Source organism: Alligator sinensis, unplaced genomic scaffold, assembly GCF_000455745.1.
Source record: "Alligator sinensis unplaced genomic scaffold, ASM45574v1 scaffold215_2, whole genome shotgun sequence".
NCBI lineage: Eukaryota > Metazoa > Chordata > Crocodylia > Alligatoridae > Alligator > Alligator sinensis.
This window is the reverse complement of record NW_005842400.1, coordinates 1,045,042-1,065,309: the sequence shown is the minus strand read 5'-3', so window position 1 is coordinate 1,065,309 and position 20,268 is coordinate 1,045,042. Positions and strand designations below refer to the sequence as shown.

At 50.9% G+C, this 20,268-nt stretch overlaps 3 protein-coding genes across 6 annotated transcripts in view; 2 read left to right on the top strand and 1 right to left on the bottom strand.

Moving 5' to 3' along the window:
- Window positions 1-10,220, bottom strand: part of FAM227A (family with sequence similarity 227 member A) — a 35,718-nt gene extending 25,498 nt beyond the window's left edge. The window contains exons 1-5 of the mRNA XM_006029846.3: window positions 9,908-10,220; window positions 4,982-5,124; window positions 3,534-3,619; window positions 2,945-3,035; window positions 1,688-1,791 (exon numbers count right to left, since the gene is read on the bottom strand). Coding sequence (XP_006029908.3) covers window positions 1,688-1,791; window positions 2,945-3,035; window positions 3,534-3,619; window positions 4,982-5,096 — 396 coding nt within the window. The 5' untranslated portion in view covers window positions 5,097-5,124; window positions 9,908-10,220. The remainder of the gene's footprint in view (window positions 1-1,687; window positions 1,792-2,944; window positions 3,036-3,533; window positions 3,620-4,981; window positions 5,125-9,907) is intronic.
- Window positions 10,221-10,755: 535 nt separating this feature from the next.
- Window positions 10,756-16,543, top strand: CBY1 (chibby family member 1, beta catenin antagonist). 4 transcript variants are annotated; one of them, XM_006029843.3, is made up of 5 exons: window positions 10,756-10,850; window positions 11,708-11,801; window positions 13,102-13,207; window positions 13,292-13,407; window positions 15,762-16,543. In XM_006029843.3, the coding sequence occupies exons 2-5, from the start codon at window positions 11,724-11,726 to the stop codon at window positions 15,840-15,842; spliced, it is 381 nt and encodes a 126-aa protein (XP_006029905.1). In that variant the 5' UTR covers window positions 10,756-10,850; window positions 11,708-11,723; the 3' UTR covers window positions 15,843-16,543. The 4 variants fall into 4 exon arrangements, with proteins under 4 accessions (XP_006029905.1, XP_025067095.1, XP_025067094.1 ...); XM_025211310.1 differs by having other exon boundaries at window positions 10,786-10,850; window positions 11,715-11,801; XM_025211309.1 differs by lacking the exon at window positions 10,756-10,850 and adding an exon at window positions 10,895-11,065.
- A 612-nt stretch (window positions 16,544-17,155) lies between these two features.
- Window positions 17,156-20,262, top strand: TOMM22 (translocase of outer mitochondrial membrane 22). The gene is made up of 5 exons (XM_006029871.3): window positions 17,156-17,164; window positions 17,832-17,945; window positions 18,027-18,145; window positions 18,292-18,409; window positions 20,099-20,262. Exons 1-5 carry the CDS (start codon window positions 17,156-17,158, stop codon window positions 20,171-20,173), a joined length of 435 nt encoding a protein of 144 aa, XP_006029933.2. The 3' UTR covers window positions 20,174-20,262.
- The last annotated feature ends 6 nt before the right edge of the window (window positions 20,263-20,268 follow it).

Below are 20,268 nucleotides of genomic sequence, written 5' to 3'. Positions count from 1 at the left end.
GGGCCCTGCCCCCCAGCCAGGTCCTTCCTATAGTGGCAGTACCTGGCCCAGCATGCGGGGACCACATGGAGCTGAGCCAGGTCCTGCCGGCCCTGGGGCTGCTCATGTGGTGGCACCAGCAGCTCCAGGGCCGGCAGGACCCAGCTCGGCTCTGTGAGGTCCCCGCGTGCTGGGTTGGGGAGTATGAGCCAGCTGGGGCCAGCAGGACGCAGCTTGGCTCTGCACGGTCCCCACATGCTGATCCGGGCCAGGCACCATGAGCTGCATGGTCCCTGGACAACTCATGCTCCCCGGCCTGGCCCGATGTGCGGGGACCACATGGAGCCAAGCTGGGTCCTGCCGGCCTTGGGGCTGCTCGTGACCCCTGGCAGCCAGGCGGCACGAGCAGCCGCCGGGTGGCAGGGCGGTCCTGTCAGCATGGGCCAGGCCCCAGGGCTGGCTCCCACCTCTGCCCCGTGCCTGCAGGGGTGTGGGGAGGGTGGGAGGGGTGAGGACCTGTCCCAGCCCCATGTGGCTGGTTAGTCCGGCTTTGCACCGGAGCGGGTCACAGGGCTCCAGAAGGCGCAGCTCCTGTGTGCGCCTCCCGGAGCCTTGCGACCCGCTCCAGTGCAAAGCCGGACTAGTGAGCCTCAGGTATCTGGGCCAGGTCCTCACCCCTCCACAGCCCCAGGGACATCCTTCCCCGCCACTTTCCAACTCCACCCACCCCCACATCCCCCTGCCACCCCTCACCCACCCACACCCATGCTCATCTGGACGTGCCCTTAAAGTTCTTACAGTCCTGTCCTACTGCACCCAATGGGAGTTTTGCCATTGACTTCTATGCCAGTAAGATCAGGTCCCAAGTATTGTGCCGATTATCACAGTATCTCCCAGACATCACTAGAACATGCAAAAGAACCTAAAGTTTCACTCCTGGTAGATTGGTTGCAAATGGCTGTGTGTCAGATCATAGCTTGAAAAATGCTAAGAATCACTGGTCCTGCCATCTGATGCCCAGAAGGTAAAACAAAAGGAAAGGAATAAGTAAAGCATGCTGTGGTCTTAATGCTAGGCACTGTCTCTTTTGCCTGTGTGAATGCCCCTGCCTTTCATAGACTTGGGAAAGAGGAGATCCGGGCTGTTATATAGAACCTGAACCTCTTGGCTCCGTGACTAACAAGCCATTATTGGAAACAGGTTCTGGGAAAGAGGCCAGAAACAATAGTGACAAGAGGGTAGGATTTATGCATGAGAAGCCAGAACCGAGATTAGTTGACTGAAAAGGAAAAGTTAGAAATGATCTGACTGAAGGGTCCAAAATGATGACGAGCCTAGGTGACATCCTCATCCTCTCAGGCCTACAACAGGACATAAGACAGACTTGTAAAATTAAAACACAGAAAAATTTAAAATAAAAAAAACCATTTACATAGCATAAGTTACAGCTATCCTATGGAACTAGTATGAAACAAAACACTGTACAAGAATGAATGGACACATGGTCTGCTCCAGTTTGGTAGAAGATGGGACAGTAGACCAGACAGGCCAGTTACCTGATACTATATGGCAATTCCTATACTCCAGTATACCAATTCCAGAAATACTTTAAAGAAACATCACCTGTTTCTTTTATGATCCCACCAGTCAAGGGAACCAGCTTTTGGCTCTTGCCCTGCAATATAGCCCTTCACAGAAGTGATTTTACCTTCTTATGGGTGGCCTTGGTCTGAGGCAGCAGGTCAACATCCAGTGTAGGTACAGAATGCTTGTGTTTGTGTACAAAGGCTTGAGACTCCTTCCTGTCTTTGTCTATAGCAAGAAGAAAGAAGAATGGGAATACTGAGGGACTGATGCCAAAGCAACACAACCAGAGAGCATGTCAGCTGAATTGGACATGAGGCAGCATGCTCCCCCTTTTTGTTCTATGATGTCTTGTAACTGACTTTGGAACACAGAGGTGAAAAGGAACACAGTGTATCTCGCTACTGCAAGATATCAAATAAGGGATCATCTCAAAGAAATAAAAATAGCAAAGGTGATATCATGGTTATATATCAAATGAGAAATATTATGTTTAGGGGAAATTACCTTTCCTTAACTTAAAGAAAGGATGGTCTTGTGACTAGGAAATTTGAGTTCTATAAATGGCAACCTGCGTGAATTGTGACAGGTCACCTGAATGCACATTGCCTCAGTCTCCCCAACAACAACTATTTCCCTACCAAGGTGCTCAGTTACTGCAATGATGTGTGCCACAAACACCAACTGAAAAATAAATCCATCAAAATCTTCTGCTCTTTGTAGCACAATCACACTTCATTTGTATTCCAGGTTTCTGAGGGCTCCTTAAACCAAATCAGTGAGATTTGCTGGTTAGTTATGTTCTAATCAATTTTACCGCTTGAGTCCACACCGTCAAGCTATCCACCCAGTATTCACTGTGGTCTTAAATCTGTAGACACTTATGTCCCTGAACAGCCCCAGTGAACCTAATAGGACTTTTCATGGGCTTCAAGTTAAGCATGGGTATAAATATTTGGAAGATCAGGGCCTAAATTCCCCACACCTCTTCCAAGAGATTCACTGGACTCAAAACTTGGGATGAATTCTCTGCAAGCAAAGTAAACTTTGTTTCAAAGTCCCAGTCAAGAACCCAGAGCTATATCCAGGATGTGAAAAGATGAACTACTGGTACATTCAGAATCTTTCAAACGTATGACAAATTAGTTTTTTTGATATCCCAAGTGCAAGACAATACTGAGTGCTGCTCAAGATATTGGTGGGTTTTATACCCCAGTCTGGATAATCCCAACAGAAAATGTTCTAATTTGAGACTCCACTGGGAAGGCAAATATGAGTATACCCAGTATTAACTGGCAGAAAATAGTCTAATCTGGAGCTCCTTATGTACTCATCTACCCAGCAATGATGCCCAAACTATGTGCATATAAAACATATATGCCTCTGTCCGTGGCTGCCTGGTAGTGCTTTTTCTCTCTTCTGAAGCTCTTCTGTATTGTGTGTGGCTTTGATGACTCCAAATCTTCGAGCACCTTCAACGACAACAACAACACACACAAAATATGGTGATGGGTGAAAGGACCTCATTCCTTTCAAAGTTATGGAGTTTAGGAACAAAAGGTTCTGTAACACTTTCAGCAGCTACTTGAGCTTCCATGTTTTAAGTTTTCAAACAATGTAATTCTACAATCAATTAACTCTATTTTTTAATTTTCTGCGGCTCCTTTTTGTATTTTATTCCTTACAATTGTTCTTTCATTCTCTTCTCTCTAAAACACACAATTAGTATATTCACTACATCCCCACTTGGAATTGCAAGACTGCTCTAATTTTGCAGTATCCTTCCACTAATTTCTTTATCACCTTTAATACAGTACATTATTAATTTCCAGTACCTGGATTCTCCCAAAAAGGAGCAAGACCCTATGATTTCTGAAGTACCTACCCTGATAGAATCATGAATTGCCTAACGTTGCGTCAGGAGATACTTCTGTGCCCATGCTTTTCCTTGCTGTGTGATCTCTACTCACCAGGCCAATACCATGGTATCTTTTCAAATCCAATTCAAAACGAGCGATTTTCTTGTTCACTTCCTGCATGCTGCCAATGAGGCACTCTGAGAACGAAGGTATGTTAAGGAACCTCTTTGGAGAGTATTAATAGCATAATAAACTACACAAAAATTCTGCTACTACTCTTTTTTCTCTTACTTTACTTTTCCTCCCTTGTATTTCTTTTCTATTTTTATTGTGTTCTCTCTTGTTCCCCAATCACCGTGTCCTGTTATCTGGTAACTCCATACTCCAAACCTTTCAGGAAAGCCCCAATAACACCTTACAGGGGTACAGATTGTAGCCGTGTTGGTCTAAGGACATAGGCAGACAAGGTGCTTTGGGTGAATCTGATATCTTTTATTAGACCAACTTAAATAGTTGGAAAACAATTTTTAAGCAAGCTTTCGGGTTCAAAAACCCTTCGTCAGGCTAAGGAAGTTTCAGCAGTTGGTGTGTGCTCTTCCTGGATGGAATGAAAAGTAAAGAAGCCAGAGGCTTGGCTGGTATGCATACAAGATAGGCAGTCAGTGAAAATGCAGACTGAGGAGTCAGTGGGTGAGAGACAGGCTGGGTGGTGCGGGGGAGAGAAGGGGGATGAATAGTGGAGAAGTACCTGGGGAGTCAGATGTCAGGCAGGTTATAATGTGTCATAAATCCAATGATTTCCGGATCTTACAGCTGCGCCTCCAGAAATGTAATATATCTCATCCAATGCACAAAATGCCCAGATGGAAAATACATAGGAGAGACCAAACAACAACTGCGCACCAGAATGAACACACACTGGAAATCTATCTAAGACAAGAATACCTAATTACTTGTGGGGGCACATTTCTCACAAGAAAATCACTCTCTCCAATCTCTCAGTCCTGATCCTCAAGGAAGCTTACAAAACACTTCCCAGTGATGAGCCTATGAACGCCACTTTATCTACCTCCTGGATACTAAAAGTCATGGACAAAATATAGACATTGGATATATGTTGCATGATTTTTTTTTAAAACCACGCAGTCTATTTCAAAATCTCAGGGAATGTTCCAGACAAGGTTCCTTGGGTGAATTTGATATCTTTTATTAGACCAACCCAAATGGTTGGAGAATAGTTATTAAGCAAGCTTTCGGGTTCAAAAACCCTTCGTCAGGCTCAGGAAGCTGCAGCAGTTGGTGTGTGCTCTTCCTGGAGGGAATGTTCCAGGAATTCATGGGCAGAACATGAATGATTTTGATCAAGTCAGGCTTTTTCCCATTTTCCAGTTTTTGTCAAAAATCAAAAGGGGTAGAAGGGTGGTGAGAGAGGCCTAGATGTAGTAGATGGTAAGCTGATGGTAGGCACTTTCCTGGGTCTATAGCTCAGTCTACGTAAGCAAGGAAAAGAAGTGTGTGACCATCTAGTGTCTGCTGTCCACTATACTGGCAAAAGATATTTGAAGGTTTTTCATCCAGGCCCTGCTGGCTGGTGTCAGTCTCCTCTGCATGCTTCAAAGGCAATATCCCCAGGAATTCTCCAAATGAGGTCATTGATGCAGTGTGGTTAGCCATTTTTCCAGTGCTAAATACCAACTAATTCCTAGCAAAGGGGAAATAGACAAAGCATTTCCATTAAAAATTAGGGTTATCAATTAATCACCATTAAAGTGTGCAGTTAAGGAAAGAACCAATTAACATGTTATTTTTTTAACCCGTTAATCTCACACATGATTTGGAGCCTGTGCCTGGGCTGTCCTGCCCCACTACCGTCACGGCTGCATCTGGGCTGCCTCTGGGGCAGCGGTGGCAGTGCAGAGGAGCCATATGGCAGCCCGGGCACAGGCTCCAGGCAGCTGCAGCAGGAAGGTGTAGGAGGGGGACACACCTACACACCCACCCCCCATTCAGGGCCCCGAGCAGCTGGGCTGGCAGTGCCAGGGGTTCATGGAAGCTGGCACCGGGCCATGGCAGGGCTGCCTGGTGTCACAACCCAAAGTTGTGGTTTTTTGTGTTTGAGTGTGCTTCGGCATCGCTAAATCATGTTCCCGCCAAATTGCAGCTCTTTTGCACGGTGGAGTATTCTGCTGCAACAGAGAACCCGCGTGCAGGAGCTTTTCCCGCCAGTTCTGTAGCTTTCTTTGCATAGTGCATTTCTTTTGCATTATAGTAATGCCCGATGCAAGGAGTCCCTGCCATTTGTATTAGGATTCGCGCCACATTATTGGCCAGTCTTAATGTAAGCAAACGTGGCGGCTAGCTATTGGCTTGCTAGCCGTACAAAAGGCTTGGGTGGTTTCCGCCCAAATCGGAGAGAGAGAAAGCACGTGGAGTTCGGGAAAGGAGCGTGAGGATCTCTAAGTGCTGCTGATCCATACGAACCCAGCTTTTTCCTTAAGAGGGCAACAGAGGTTTAAATTGTCGAACCCACGGAGCTTCAACAACTCCGCGGGACTTATTTACCGTCCCCTTGGAGCCTTAACGACTCCGAGGCAACTAACCTCTAGCCTCTCCCCATCGCCGATCGGAGCCCAGACATATCCCTATCCTAAGGACCCAATTGTCGAGCCCACGGAGTTTAACAGCTCCGGGGGACCTGGGAGCCGAGTAACACTCACGGAGATACAGCTGCTCCATGGGAACGAATTCTTGAACCCCGCGGAGCCTGATTTACTCTGGGGTCAAGGAACCGAGTTTATTAGAGTCCCCCACCGAGAACTCAAGCGGAGCTGAGCCTGGAAAGCTGACCAGCCTACACCGCGACCACCTTGGGTGTAAGTAAATAATCTTTTCAATCAACCATTACGCCTCCGTGACTGATTCTAGTTTGAGCGTACCAAACCGCGCCGCGGTTTTTTTCCAACCCCGTGCACCCGGGCTACCGGCCACAGCCTGTGTACACACAAAGATGGGCCCCCGGCTCACCCCGGCTCGCACATGGCGACCCAGATGGGATCGGGAGAGAGCTCGCACATGGCGATCCAGGCGGGATCGGGAGTCGGCCCGCACACCTGGCACCCTTGGGCCCCATGGCTTGGGCTTGGGCTTGGGGCAGGTTGGGACTGCCTGGGAGCTCTGGCATCAGCTGCCTCCAGACCTGTGGGTCCCTGTGCATCCCCGGTCCAGGCCCCCAGGGTGTGGTGGTGATGGTGGGTCCACACCCCTGTGGGGGCAGCCGCAGCTGGTGGGTGGGGGAGGGATTCCTGCAGAGCCACCTTCCCCAGCCCCCAGCCCACACCACGCCACATGCCCAGCCCCAACCTGGTGCCACTGGAGACTTAGCTGCGCCCAGTGCTGCCACCACCGCCAAGCTGGGCAGAGCTGTCGCCCTCCTCCCTGCACCGCACGAGCTTCTGCTGGTACCCGGTGGGTCCAGTGGCTCCATGCAGGTCCTGGCAGGACCCTAGACAGCACAGGAAGGAGAGCGGTGGCTCTGTCTGATGCTGTGATGGCACTGGGTGTAGCATGAGCTCCAGTGATGCTGGGCTGGGGCCAGGTGTGCAACATGGTGCAGGCCGAGGGCTGCAGGAGGTCACTGTGCAGGAATTTCGCCCCTGTCTGATGGCAGCGGCTCTTTCCACAGGGGCACAGGGCTCAGGGCACGGGGCTGCCATTGCTACTGCTCACTGGGGCCCTGGACCAGGGATGGGTGAGGGCCCATGAACCCAGAACCGGCTTGTGCCAGAGCTTCTAGCAGTCCCAACCTGCCTCAAGCCCAAGCCGTGGGGCCCAAGGGTGCCAGGCAGCCCCACCACAGTGGCTCTGTGTGGGTCCTGGCAGGATGCAGAATCTGGATGGCTGCAGCAGGAAGTGGGGGGAGGGGGGCACATCCAGGCCGAGGGCAGCTCTGTGGAGACCCTGCTCAGATTAGGCATCCTGCCCCCCTCCCTGGGCTCCAGACCCCCTTGCAGGCTACCCCACTCCCCAGGCTCCAAACCCCACATACAGACCCACAACCCCCTGCACCTTTACAAATTCCCCCTCCATACACAGATTCCCCCACACCCACACAAAGTACCTGCATAATTTTGAATTTTTAACTGCGCGATTAAAATCTCGATTAATTGTGACAATTTTTTTTAATTGCGCAACTAATCATGATAAAATTTTTTAGTCGTTTGACTATTTTTTGCCTCTAAAAACAAGCACCCTTTGAGAAGTATTGAATGTTGTTCACAGTGGGTTCATACTAGAATTTCTCTTTTTGACCCAGGTACAACAGACAGCTTACTTTATATGGAAACCTCAGGACTTTGGGGGAGCCCAGGGGAGAGTATCCTCTGTAGATGATTCTTACCATAAACAACAGAAACAGCTAGACTGTGTTAGGCCAAAGGAGATCTCAGTAAGCTCAGGTCTTTCCAGAATACTTAACAAAGAGACTGACAGAGACTTATTTTGGGATGCCACCAATTCCTTCCCTGCCATTCTGGCTATAGGTACTTATTATACTTTTATAATTTTTGTGGCAAACCCTTTATTATAATTCAGCAGTGCTTTATACACAGGAAAATATAATAAACAGGAAATACAAGATACAAGGTAAAAGAAACACTGAGTCCCAGGGTGACATTAAGTTCTCTGGCTATGTTAGCATTTTAGCATAGGAGGCAAAACCCATAGTCCTTCTTTTGGCAAATGAACAACAACCAACCCTAGCAAAAGGTCTTGTATGAATATATCAACAAAGATCCCTTTGATTTCAGAAAGCATTGGGATAGGAGGGAAGAACCAAAAGCTGGGCCAGTCCAGATGGTCATACAATCATAGACAATGAGGACTGGAAGGGACTTCAGGGGCGCAGACAGAAGTGACTATTTTTGCCTGATCTGGCCCCCGAAAGCAGTCTACAGTCATGACCAAACAGAAGTGCATGGCTGCAGACCACTTTAAAAGGGTCCAATTCCGTGAAAATCTGAACCCTCATTGCACAAGGGTTCAGATGAACACACTCCAAAATGGAGCATGTTCTGTAAGCTGTGTCTGCAGAGCTCCCAGTGTGTCAATGTTTTCAGAATAGGAATGGGAGGGAAGGGAGTAGAGTTTGGTTTGGGGTTTTTTCAATGAGTGCTGGGTGGAGCAGGTGGACTGGAGCCCCCCAACCAAGTGCCAACTAGGGTACCCCAAGAACGATCTTCCTCTGCTCCCCCCCCCCATTCTGAAAACAGTGTGGGGGCCGGGATGGGGGAGTGGCGGTGCTAGAGACCAAGCTTCAGCAAGCAGCTGGAATCCCCAGCTCCAGGGCCTGACTTCTGTTTGGGTCCAGGGCAGGGGCAACCCGAGCAGGGTGTGGGGCCTGGGGCAAATCAGCCTGTGTGGGACCCTGCCTCCGTAGGTGAGGAAGCTGGCGGCAGATTTGGTGGGGGAGGGTGCCAAGTAGCCGGATGTGAAACCGGCCGCAGCACGGAGTTGCTGCAGTCGCTTCACCTGGCTCCACAGGGTCCCCCCAAAGTGCAGGGCTTGGGGCAGTCGCCCCAATTCACCCCCCACCCCCCAGGATGGCCTCGGTCCAGGGGGATCGCTGCAACTCAGAGCGCTTCCTGCAAAGCTATATGAGCTGTAACAGGTAGTTCCTCTTCTGTCTGCACCCATGACGTCATCTGCTCCACTGGTTCTCTACCTTTTTTGTACCAGGACCCATTTGTAAACATCAACGGCCAGTCCCGACTCAGCGCCCCTCACTGCAGACCCACTTCCCGTCACCCCCAAGGCCCCAGTCCCACAATGTGTGGGGCAGGAGGTGGGTGTGGGGCAAGGGGAGACCCAAGCAGCCCCTTGCAGACTGGATCTCCACCAGCCTGCACGAGAACAGCCATGGTTTCCCATTTTTCTCCTTTAAAGGAGAATCCATTTTGTTGATCCACTTTTAAAGTTTGTTTGGCCACTAAGTAGACTCAAGCACCAATGGGACTGGTAATGTATACCAGCGCAGAACAGAAATCAGGGTATGTGTATGTACTAAGCACTTAATCAATAAATGTGGTGTCTTGCCTTGTCCCCTCTTACAAAGGTCTCTATTTTGAGCTATTGGTTAACAAGCCCCCCAGTGTGTGGGGCAGGGGAAAAAGGGAAAAGCCATGGTTTCCCACATTTTTCTCCTTTAAAGGAGAATCCATTTGCTGATCCATTTTTAAAGTTTGTTTCTGACCCTTTCATATATTCTTGTGACCTAGGGGTTCAGAAACGCTGATGTAGTCCAACCCCCTGCTCAAAGCAGGACCATCCCCAACTGGATCATCCCAGTCAAGGCTTTGCCTACCTGGGTCTTAAAACCCTCTGAGGATGGAGATCCCACATGGGTGCCTTAAGGCGTTAATGTACCCATGCCGTTTAAAGGCCCCTCACGTCAGGAAGCTGGTCCCTTGATGCTGCAGGGGCCAACATACCCGGGCAGGGGAGCGGGTGCAGACCGTCTGCACCTTCAGACCAGGGCCTGACACCAGCCAGCCCCGGAGACGTTCCACTGTCAACTTCCTCTATGGTCCGTTTGCCGTTTTCTTGCGTGCCAGCCACCAGTCTGACGCGTGGGACAGCGCAGCCCCCAGGCAATCCCGCGATAAAGGTCACGTCTCTCAGGGCTTTGGGAGCGACTCTGCAGCGCCCCCTCCCGCGTCTCCTCTGCCCATGACGTGATGCTCACGGAGCTCGCGTGGTACCTCTGCTACCCGCGCCAGAGGCCCCCACGGGGACGAGACCCAGGCTGCGCGCGCACCCCCACCCGTACCCGCCCAGTGGCGAGTCTCCAGACAGGCTTCATACCTGCCAGTCGCGTGGCGTCTCTCCGTGCCCATGGCAACCGAGCGGAGCGAACCATTCGCCACAACGGTCGGGTTGGGGGAGGAGCGGCCGCTCCCATTAGGCGGTGGAAGGGGGGGATTAACCAAGTGGTAAATCACTAGAACGAGAACGGAGCTGACCAACATGCTAAGCATATACCCCCTCCCCCCCAGGATCCGTACTAATGGTACAGTGTCTTAAAAACTGTCCCTTTCTCAGCCGTTCCAGTCGCTACCAAGCTGGAATGTGGGGGGAGGGAATCGCATCTGATAGCGGTGCCTATCGTGAGCACGTATACACACGAACCGCCCCATTAGTGAGGAACCCCTTTGGGCGAAAGCAGATTTTCATGTCTATCTGAATATAAAATGACTTTGACCTCCCCCGTTTCCAGGACTCCCCCCTGCACAGTGGTAGGATCCTAGCCTCCTCCCTCGAGATGGTACATTCCACTCCCTAGCCGCTGCCTTCCTTGGCGTTTCAAGGAATCGGAGCGACTGCGCCTGCGCAGACCTGGGCTGGAGTGGAGGACGGTTGCGGCGTTGGGCATTGGTGAGGCCTGGCAGGACCCGGGGGGAATCCCGAACATATCAGCCTCGCTCTCTATTTAAAGGGCCAGTGCCTGTAGCGCCCGACACCCCGAGCCCCGCTCCTCCCACGCGCCGCGGGTGGCTCCGCACCCCAGCCCCCCTCCCCTGTCAGCGTGAGGGCACGTGACGGCGCCAGGCCCCGCCCTCCAGTGCTTTTCAGCCGGGTGCAGCTGCCGGGTCCGGTACCCAGTACAATTGCGCGAAGCCGCCCTCTTTGGGGTGTACCATCTGCACGGGGGCTGGGGTGGGCAGAGCTGGACCAGAGGAAGCCACTGGGCTCAGGAGCGGGCTCTACTGCCTGCCTGGGGTGTGTGGGAGCCCAGAGGCTGGGGAGCACAGGCAGCGCTCTGGTTGAGAGCCCCTGATCTCGACTTGGCTCTGTGGGAAGGGGCAGGTGCTGTTGCCCATGGTGATGGCAGTGCGGTGCTGCCTCAGGGCCCCTCCTGGGACAGCAGGTGGCTGCCTACCACCACCCACACCTCCCAGCCAGCCTGTGTCTGAGGTGTCGCCCTGCCCTGCCCTGCCCTCTGCCTAGCCACCGCTGATGGGACCCCGCCTCTCTCTGCCCACACTCACTCTCAGGAAAATCAGAGCCACCCCTAGTGTAGTCTCCTCCCCACACTCCCAGCGCAGCCCCCACCCCCTGCCTTCTCTGCAGGGAGCGGGGCGGGGGGCTGTGCGGGGATGGGAACTGTACTGGGGGCAAGTGGGGACTCAGTGCTCCAAGCGGGGGGCTGTGCTGAGGGACTGGGGGAGGAGGCAGGGGGACTGTGCTCGGGGTGGGGAGCTCACTGTGACTTCTCTTCCCTCCCTGTTCAGGGAACAGGTGGCCACCATGCCCCTCTTTGGGAACACTTTCAGTCCGAAGAAGACGCCCCCCCGGAAATCAGCCTCCCTCTCCAACCTGCACTCGGTGAGTGCTGGGGCTCCGGGCTGTCTTTCCTCTTGCCTCCTGGCTGCTTGGAAACAAGGGGCTGACTTGCCTGAGACAAGTTAATGCCATCATTGTGGAAGAAGCGTTAGACCCCTCACCTCTTCCCTTACACCACTAATTCTTATCCAGGGTGCTGGGAGATCTTTTAAGAGTGCTGCATTGTTCAGTATGAGCACTGTTGGGTGTACAAACACCTACACCTGGTTCACAAGATAAACCCAGAGATTTCAAGTAGGAATCCACAGTGTCAAAACTCATTCTGATCTGGTGTGGGCTCTCTGAGTTCCCTGCAATGGAAAAAATGCTCTATTATTTTTCTCTAGTCAAGAAACAGTTGAAAGCTCAGAGCTGGCATTTTTCTGATGGGGTGGGGCTCAAGTCTAAAAAGGTTGAGAACCACCACCTTATGTCTTCCCTACATAGAGAGGTAGTTAGCTATGTAAGCTTGAAGTTAGGTGAAAGGTGGGGCAGGGTGGCACCTTTATTGTTTCTCTCCTGGTATGGTTCAGGCATCTATGCTTACTGGCAACTGGACACTGAAAGTCAAATGTTATGTCTCAGGTCAGATAAGTGGTATTGTGCCTCACCTCATTTGGAGTCCAGAGTCATGGTACCTGAAATTTCTAACATGCTCTTAATCTAGACCCCATTGAGACAGGTGCTTTCATTAACACTGGCAGCAGAGACAGAATGGCTCATGGAGAATGAACTCCTTTTCTGTACCTAGAGGTGGCCTTTTTAGGACTGAAGTATGTCTGTGTGAGAGAGAGTTTATCTACACATCTGCCTCTGCTGCCAGAAAGTCTGGCAGCTGACAGCAGCTACCACGTTGCCAGAGCATGTGAAGACCTGTGCACTTGCAGCGGTGCTGAATGGATTGCAGTAATTGTCTGAAGGTCCAAGATCATGTGCACTCACTTGGCTACCTGCTAGATGGTGAGAAAGCTTTACTTAATTCAACAGGTGTGGCTTAACCCTGCCAGCAGAGAGGACAGTTCTGCCACCACAGGGGAGCTTTGGGTGTGAACTCACACCAAGTTTTGCCTGCAAGAACTGAAGTTCTGCTACCAAGATGTTAGTGTAGACTAGGCCAGAGGGAGAAACTGGGGCTGCAGCAGTTTAGGTGGTGGTAAAAATTGAGATTTCAGACTTCGGGATTATTAATCTGGCACCCTCCACAATAAAACCTGTCGCTTTAAGAAAAATGAGGCTGCAAGGGGGGTGAGGGAGACAAAAAATGGGAAACCCTTCAAGCCAAAGTTTGTCTTTTCTTTCACAGCTGGACCGATCGACCCGTGAGATAGAGCTGGGCTTGGACTATGGCATTCCCACCATGAACCTGGCTGGGCAGAGCCTGAAGTTTGAAAATGGCCAGTGGATAGCAGGTGGGGAGAAGCTCCTGCTGCTATAGTTTTGGAGTGGTCCAGGAGTAACTTCATGACCACAATGTTGGCCCCTTTCTCTCCTAGAATCAGGAGGCAGCAGTGGAGATCACAGGGAAACACAGCGCCTGCGCAAACGGAACCAGCAGCTGGAAGAAGAGAACAATCTCCTGCGACTGAAGGTGGACATCCTATTGGACATGGTGAGGATAGGAAGGCCTGACTGACATTCATCTCCCTGTGGCAATCAGAAATGCTCTTGAAACAAAGTGAAGAGCTCTGGGAGAAAAGGCAGGTACCAGCCTGTGTACCCTGCTCCCTTTGAGAGTAAGCCTCTCTTCTCTACCCTGGTATGAGAGAAACTAAGCACTAGAGTGATCATGAGCATGAACACTGACTTTCCCAAAGAGAAGGTCCTTTCAACAGAAGAGCTGAAAAATTGTGAACACCATAGTAGAAAGGAGCTGCCCCTCACCCCCCACTGCCCCCTCCCCACCCGAGCACTGGATGATGTGGGAAGACAGAGCCCACAAACAGGTGTTCATTTCTGCTGGTGGAAATGTCTGAAAATGTCCACAGGTAGAAATCTTTATGGAAGAGGAAGTGTACAGACATTCAGATTGTGCCTCCCTGCTTCCCGCCCCCCCTACCCCACACACCTTCTTTGAGTGGAGCAGCAGGGAAGACTCACTGCACCTGCCCCAGACTGCAGTGTGGGGAGCAGACAGAAAACATCTCCTTCATTATTGACTTGGTCTCCAGGAGCACAGCAGAGGGAGCACTGGGCCAAAGCTTCCAACCCCATCCTCAGGTCAGGCAATGCCGAGTTTGGGGACAAGGAAGGGAACAGCAGTGGCTACTCGGATCTGTGCATCTGTGTTCCCTTCCTCTCCTGGACTAGTCTAGAAGTGGAGAGAAGAAGTGTAAGGAAGTACCCAAATCATTCCTCGGACCTGGGATTGCCCAGCTTGGAGAAGAGGTGGGAAGTAGTAGCTGCTGCTCCTCTTCCCTGTCTGGTCTGTGGGGGAGGGAAGCCATGGAGCAAAACTCCCAGCCCAGAACAAAGCCCCTAGCCCACTTTTCACATTGGAGTCCCCAGAGTGGGAGAACCTGACAGGGAGCAGTGAGGGGCTGGAGTGGCTGCCTGCTGCACCTTCTCCAGACAGAGGTGACCCCAGTCCCAGGGAAGGCACAGGAGCCTTTCCATTGGCTCTAATCCTCCTGTTCCCCAGGAGGAGTTAAGCTGGGAGAAAAGAAAGTGTACAGACATTCATTTGTCTGGGAGAAACTCTCCTAGGACCAATTTCCTTCTGGTTATAGTTAACTTATTTTTCTCCTGCCATGGGAGAAAAAGTGTGAGTGTTTGTACACTTTTGGTTTCTGCTCAAAGTAAGGCAGTTCTCCTGGTAGAAGATGAATGTCTGTACACGACCCAGAGTATTTACCCTCCTGTTAGTGTATTTCTGCTTTTCTGAGATTTGATTTTTCCGCAACTGGTCTCTGTACCATCAGTGAAACCAAAGCACTGGCCATTTGTGGTCACCAGAAATCTTAGGCTCCTTGAGGCCTTCCTGGTAGCTAATGTAACTATGCTCCTCTTCTGTTTGATCTTCATAAGAATGGAGGCAAAAGCTCTTTATGAACTGAAATACAGCTAAACCCAGGGATCACAGCTTCCCTGAGTAAGTTTTCTGAGTCACCTTGACAACTTGGTGAACCAACCACCTGTGTTTCAGTTCTCTGTTCGTAAAATGGGAATGCCATTTCTCCTCATGTAGGTAACAGCTTATTTGTTAATGTCTGCGAGGTCTTTGGACAGTGTGTGTTATGGAATTCAAAGTACCCTTTGGAGAAGTTCCTTGCTGCTTCTAGAGCAGGGGCAGGAAAAGTCCGGCCTGTGGGAGACCCCAGCAGCGGTGAGGCATGACAGCGTGGGGCCAGGGTTTCCATGGAGACCAGCCCTAGCAGTGCTGGCAGGATTATGGCTCTGCCCCAGTTCTGGATCACGCTGTCACTGCCACAAGATCCCAGCCCCGGAACAGCTCCCTGCCCAGCCACCTGCCATGTCAGCACTGCTGGGACTGGTCTCCATGGAAACCCTGGCCCCGCACTGTCGCAGCCCCACTGCTGCTGGGGTCTCCATGGAAACTGGCTGCAGCAATGCAGGCAAGGGCCGCTGGGAAATGGAGTCTGGCCGCCAGCCAGATCTGCCATTTTACTCACTCCTGTTCTAGAGTCTTGCATAGCATGTTGCAGACATGGCTGCTGTTTCACCCCAAAAGTGTTGGCAACATTTCTGCAGTGGGTGGGTGATCGATCTCTACTTGCACTGACTGTAGAGTCCTTTGTTACCCTGCTTGGTGAAAGGCGTTCCATAGATAAGAGTTAGATCAAGGGCATCAAATACATGGCCTGTGGGCTGGATGTGGCTAGCAGAGCCAAATGAGTTTGACAGCCCTAAGTCAGATGGTACTTTCCTTGCTCTAATACTAGCTATGCAAAGACACAATGCTGTGGGAAAGCATGGACCATTCTTACACTTTTTGCTTGGTTGTAGCTCTCTGAGACCACAGCAGAATCCCATCTGATGGAGAAGGAGCTGGAGGAACTGAAGAATCACAGCAGGAGAAGGAAGTGAACACAGTAAGGGCGACGAGCGTTAGGGGATTGGAGAGCAAGGGAATCTGGTTTGAAATCTCTCGGGCTCGCAGAGCTAGATCCAAGCCTGGTTGGCCTGACTTCACTGTCTCAGCACTGTAGCAGTGTGTCATTCCACAGGATGGGCAAACAAATTCCAAGGCTTGAAATGTTAGTGGGGCCTCCAAGACTGTCAGAAGTCATCTACTCTGCTTCCCCATAGAGCTTCTGTATAACTGCTGTCTCAGTGCTCTTAATAAGCTGCCTTGGTGCATGTTCTGTTATAAGCAAAAACCAGTTTTGCCCAAACCACTTTACTCAGTGCAAAGACCTTTCACTTGTGGCAAAGAGCAGGCAGTGGAGGCAATTAGCAGTGCTCTGGTCTGCCTGAGAAAACAAAATGTCCTTGGTGTATGTGAATGGATGGTAAGGAAAATCTCTTCATATACATGCCAAGCATGGTCTACAACTTCTGTTTGAGCCCCCTTACTGTTACCTTCAGCCTCACGACCCCCGTTGATTCCACCCCTGACTTCAGTTCTGAAAATCAGGAATAGGGGAGCATTTTTAAAGCCGTCTTTTCATTTCAGATATTTATTATTTTTCTAAATAGGTTAGCTCTGCCTTCTGCTGTTGGTAGGCAGGCTCCTGGCGTTGTTTATTCTCTTGAGTGTTTCATATGTTTTTATAAAGTTAAACTAAACCAAATCATGCTGCTGTTTCTGTTCCGTTCTTGTGGAGGCAGGAATCTTACTGCAGAAGTACATTAAATATTATGGTGGCACATGAAAGTCTCTGCTCAGGTTAGGGTCTCCTTGTGCTGGATCCTGTGCAGATGTGCAGTGAGGAATCAGAATCATCTCTGAAGCACTGAGGATTTGAGTATGCAGGATGGACCAAAGGTGGGAGAGGGAAGTGATAACAGAGACTTGAAGAGATTCAGTGCAGTGATACAGGTTGGGGGGCAGAGTTGGGGGAACACAGAGTATCAACCAGAAGTGGGGACGGGAAGGACTTCCAGAGGTCATCTAGTCCAACTGCTCACCAGAGGCAGGATCATTCCTATCTAAACCAAACATAAACTCTGTCCTGAGTCTCATTACAGTGTGCTGCCCCCCACAACAGCATTTACCTCCCTATCACTGTGAAGTGCTCTGCGCTTCCTGGACCAGGCTCCAGCTCTGGCCACCTGCTGCAGCAGAGGAGATAAGTAGGTGGGGAAAGAGCTAGTTTTTCTGCATTGGTGTTTGTGTGGGTGCATACGGGTAAAAGCTGCCCTTACAGATGCACAAACTAGAGGACAATCTAGCTAGCATGGCAGAAGTAGGCAAGGCTGGCAGCCACAATGGGGGCATGGGCAAGCAGTGTGTGTGTGTTGTGCCCTCCAGTTCCTGGAGTTAACCTCATGTTTGGGGGGTGGGGGGTGTCCTATCTTCTAGTTACTGGTGTCAACCTCCTGTTTGGTGGGGGGGAGTGTATATTGTGCCCTCCAGCCTCCTGTTTGGTGTGTGCTGTCTCAGCACAATTCCTCTAGTGAGATGGTGTAGACAGCTCCAACACCTAATATAACTGAGTGGTGTCCAGGAATAACTCAGTGGTTCTATTTGAAGCAGTTTCCTCTAAGACTGCTACAACTTCATGCCAAAGGAAAAAGAAAGATTTTTGCCTTGGCACACTGTTATAGAACAATCCAGCTGAACACACAGAAGGAGTGAGGCGTATGTAAATGTGTGTATGCACGTGTATATGTATGTACGTATGTGTACATGTGCGTGTAAATGTGTATGGATGTGTACATATACACAGTACGGGGCAGCAGAGGTCGGAGAAGCAGTCGCAAGCCCCGGGGCGACGAGCAGCGGCGCCCTCCAGGCCGCCGGGGGCGCTCATGCGGGGAGCCCACCCCCTCCTTCCGGCGCCGCTCTCCCGTTCGCCGCGCCTCGCCTGCCCTTCCGCTTCCGGCGCTGCCCTTCCCCCACCCTGTCCTCAGCGCCCGGTCTCTCAGTCATGGCGGCCCGTGAGCCCCGAGGACCTGCTGCCCAAGGGCGGCGCGGGCAAGGCCGAGGAGCTGGAGGAGGAGCTGGACGATGACGACGACGACGAGGTGCGGGGGCCGCCACGTGCTGCGGGGGGGAGGGGGCAAGGGGCTGCTCGGGCGGGACTGAGCCGCTGTCGCCGCCTGCAGCTGGACGAGACGCTGAGCGAGCGCCTGTGGGGCCTGACCGAGATGTTTCCGGACCGCGTGCGCGCCGCGGCCGGCGCCACCTTCCACCTCTCCCTCTCCGTGGCCCAGAAGATGTACAGGTGAGGGGGCGGGGCGGGGCTCGCCTGTCCCCTCCTCCCCAGCCCTGATCTCCCTCCTCCTCACTGCTGGGGCAGGAGAGAGGCGAGCCAGTGATTGTTACTGTCGTCTGTGTGTGCACGTGTCTGTGCATGCCCATGTTCCGCAGATTCTCTCGGGCGGCGCTGTGGATCGGCACCACGTCCTTCATGATCCTGGTACTCCCCGTTGTATTTGAGACTGAGAAACTGCAAATGGAGCAGCAGCAGCAGCTGCAGCAGCGACAGGTGAGGCACACAGGAGCCCCCCACCCTGGGGCGCGCTCCTGTTCTCTTTATGGTGCAATCCTAAAGGAACTGGGTGGGAAGGGGCCTGCAGAGGTCATGTCTAGTCCAGCCCCCTGTGCAAGGCAGGATCATCCCCATCCAGAATCTATATGATAAGACTGCCAGGTCAAGTTGCAGGTAAGACGTTTAGGTTAGATATTAGGAAAAACTTTCTCAGGGGAGCAGAGCACTGTAACAGGCTTTTTAAGACCTAGGTAGACAAAGCCTTCACTGGGATGAGATACCTGGGGCTGGTTATGCTTTGAGCAAGCGCTTGAACTAGATGTCCTCCTGAGGTCCCTTCCAGTTCTCATTTTCTATGGTTCTCTGACACAGCACAGACATGACATCCTCACCTGCCACAGGCAAAGCAGAGGAACCACAGCAGCCAGTGTTCTGCATCTATAAAATGTCAATACAGGCTCAAAAGATTCTGGGGAGAGGTGTACACCCCCAACTACAGAGGAGGGTAAAAATGCCCACAGTTCCTACCAGTGTGATCATGGGAGAAAATAACTTGGCAGATAGCAGATGCCAATGGGACTTGGGAAGAAGCATGAATCTTGTGCATTGGTTCAGTGCCTGGGATTCCCTGTACCCCGTTGCCATTACACTAGGAACGCAAGACATGTTATGAAGAAGTAAACTGGCATGGTTTTGTATTTGATTATGGTCTGTAGGCCAGGAGATAAATTCAGGATGACTTGATTTTTCAATCAGTACCTGAAATCCTAGTGACATCAGTGGGAAAATTGTCACAGATTAAAAGGAAAGCACAACCCCTTTGTAGTAAATAAACTTAGTTTTTCCTGCATTTTCTTCTTTGGTGCATCTCCCACCGTGTTTCGTGTGCTAGTGCAATCAATTAATGCTGACACTGGCATGCTGTTAGTGGGTTTTGTACCAGATGCTTCAGTAGGATTACTAGGGGCAAGGAGTTAATCACTGTAATACCCTATTATAGGCTGGCTACAGACTCAGGCAGACATGACATTGGTTTACGCTTGGTTCAGTTGGAAGATTCCCTCTGTAGCTGTAAGAGTCAGAAATCAACCTTCTTATTACAAAAAGAAAAGTTTGTTCTGCACTATTAGCATGATGTATTTGATATAGGCAACAGGACATACATTTGAGATCATTGACTAAGAGTATTGGGACATCTTTCTGCTTGATACATTTGAATAAATAAGAGAGTTGTCTACTGCAACAAAGAAAATGGTATTGAAAAATGATGTGCAAGTGTGTGTGCACTGCACTCCCACCTCTGTAGAATGAGACAACAGTAGAGCAGAGGTCAGGAAACTTGGCCAACCTGTAGGACAAGATCATGCAGCCCAGTCCAAGGTAGACTGGTGCTTCTGACATGACCACAGCTGCTACTGCTCCTCTCTGGTGCTGAATCACTGCAGATGCACACGTAACCCAGCCACTACTAAACACAGCAGAATCTCCCTGCTGAAATGGAGTTATCTGGGCTTTGTAGGCTGGATCTAGCTGGCAGGACTTGGGTTGCTGGCCCTTAGACTAAAACACTCAGTGGAGTAAGCTGTATCCTTAATCATCTGTCTGTGAGAACAGAATGGTGTGCCTCTTGAGTCTTTTAGCCTTATTAATATGAATAGATTCTTAACTTACTGTTGTTTCTTGCAGATACTTCTAGGGCCCAACACAGGACTGTCCGGAGGAATGCCAGGGGCTCTGCCTCCACTTTCTGGAAAGATTTAACTTTTCAGAAGCTGCACTGGATCCATATCCTATTGGAAGACCTTGAAATTACATTTGAACTGTTGAGTTGTCCAGCCAGGGCACTTTTTTTTTTT

What these genes read in the sequence shown, in the direction of transcription:
- CBY1 (XM_006029843.3), top strand. Translation starts at nt 11,724, where the DNA reads ATGCCCCTCTTTGGGAACACTTTCAGTCCGAAGAAGACGCCCCCCCGG. An exon ending in CCCTCTCCAACCTGCACTCG is followed by an intron (nt 11,802 to 13,101) that starts GTGAGTGCTGGG and finishes TTTCTTTCACAG; the next exon opens with CTGGACCGATCGACCCGTGA. An exon ending in TGGACATCCTATTGGACATG is followed by an intron (nt 13,408 to 15,761) that starts GTGAGGATAGGA and finishes GCTTGGTTGTAG; the next exon opens with CTCTCTGAGACCACAGCAGA.
- TOMM22 (XM_006029871.3), top strand. An exon ending in ACGATGACGACGACGACGAG is followed by an intron (nt 17,946 to 18,026) that starts GTGCGGGGGCCG and finishes CGCCGCCTGCAG; the next exon opens with CTGGACGAGACGCTGAGCGA. An exon ending in GTGGCCCAGAAGATGTACAG is followed by an intron (nt 18,146 to 18,291) that starts GTGAGGGGGCGG and finishes CATGTTCCGCAG; the next exon opens with ATTCTCTCGGGCGGCGCTGT.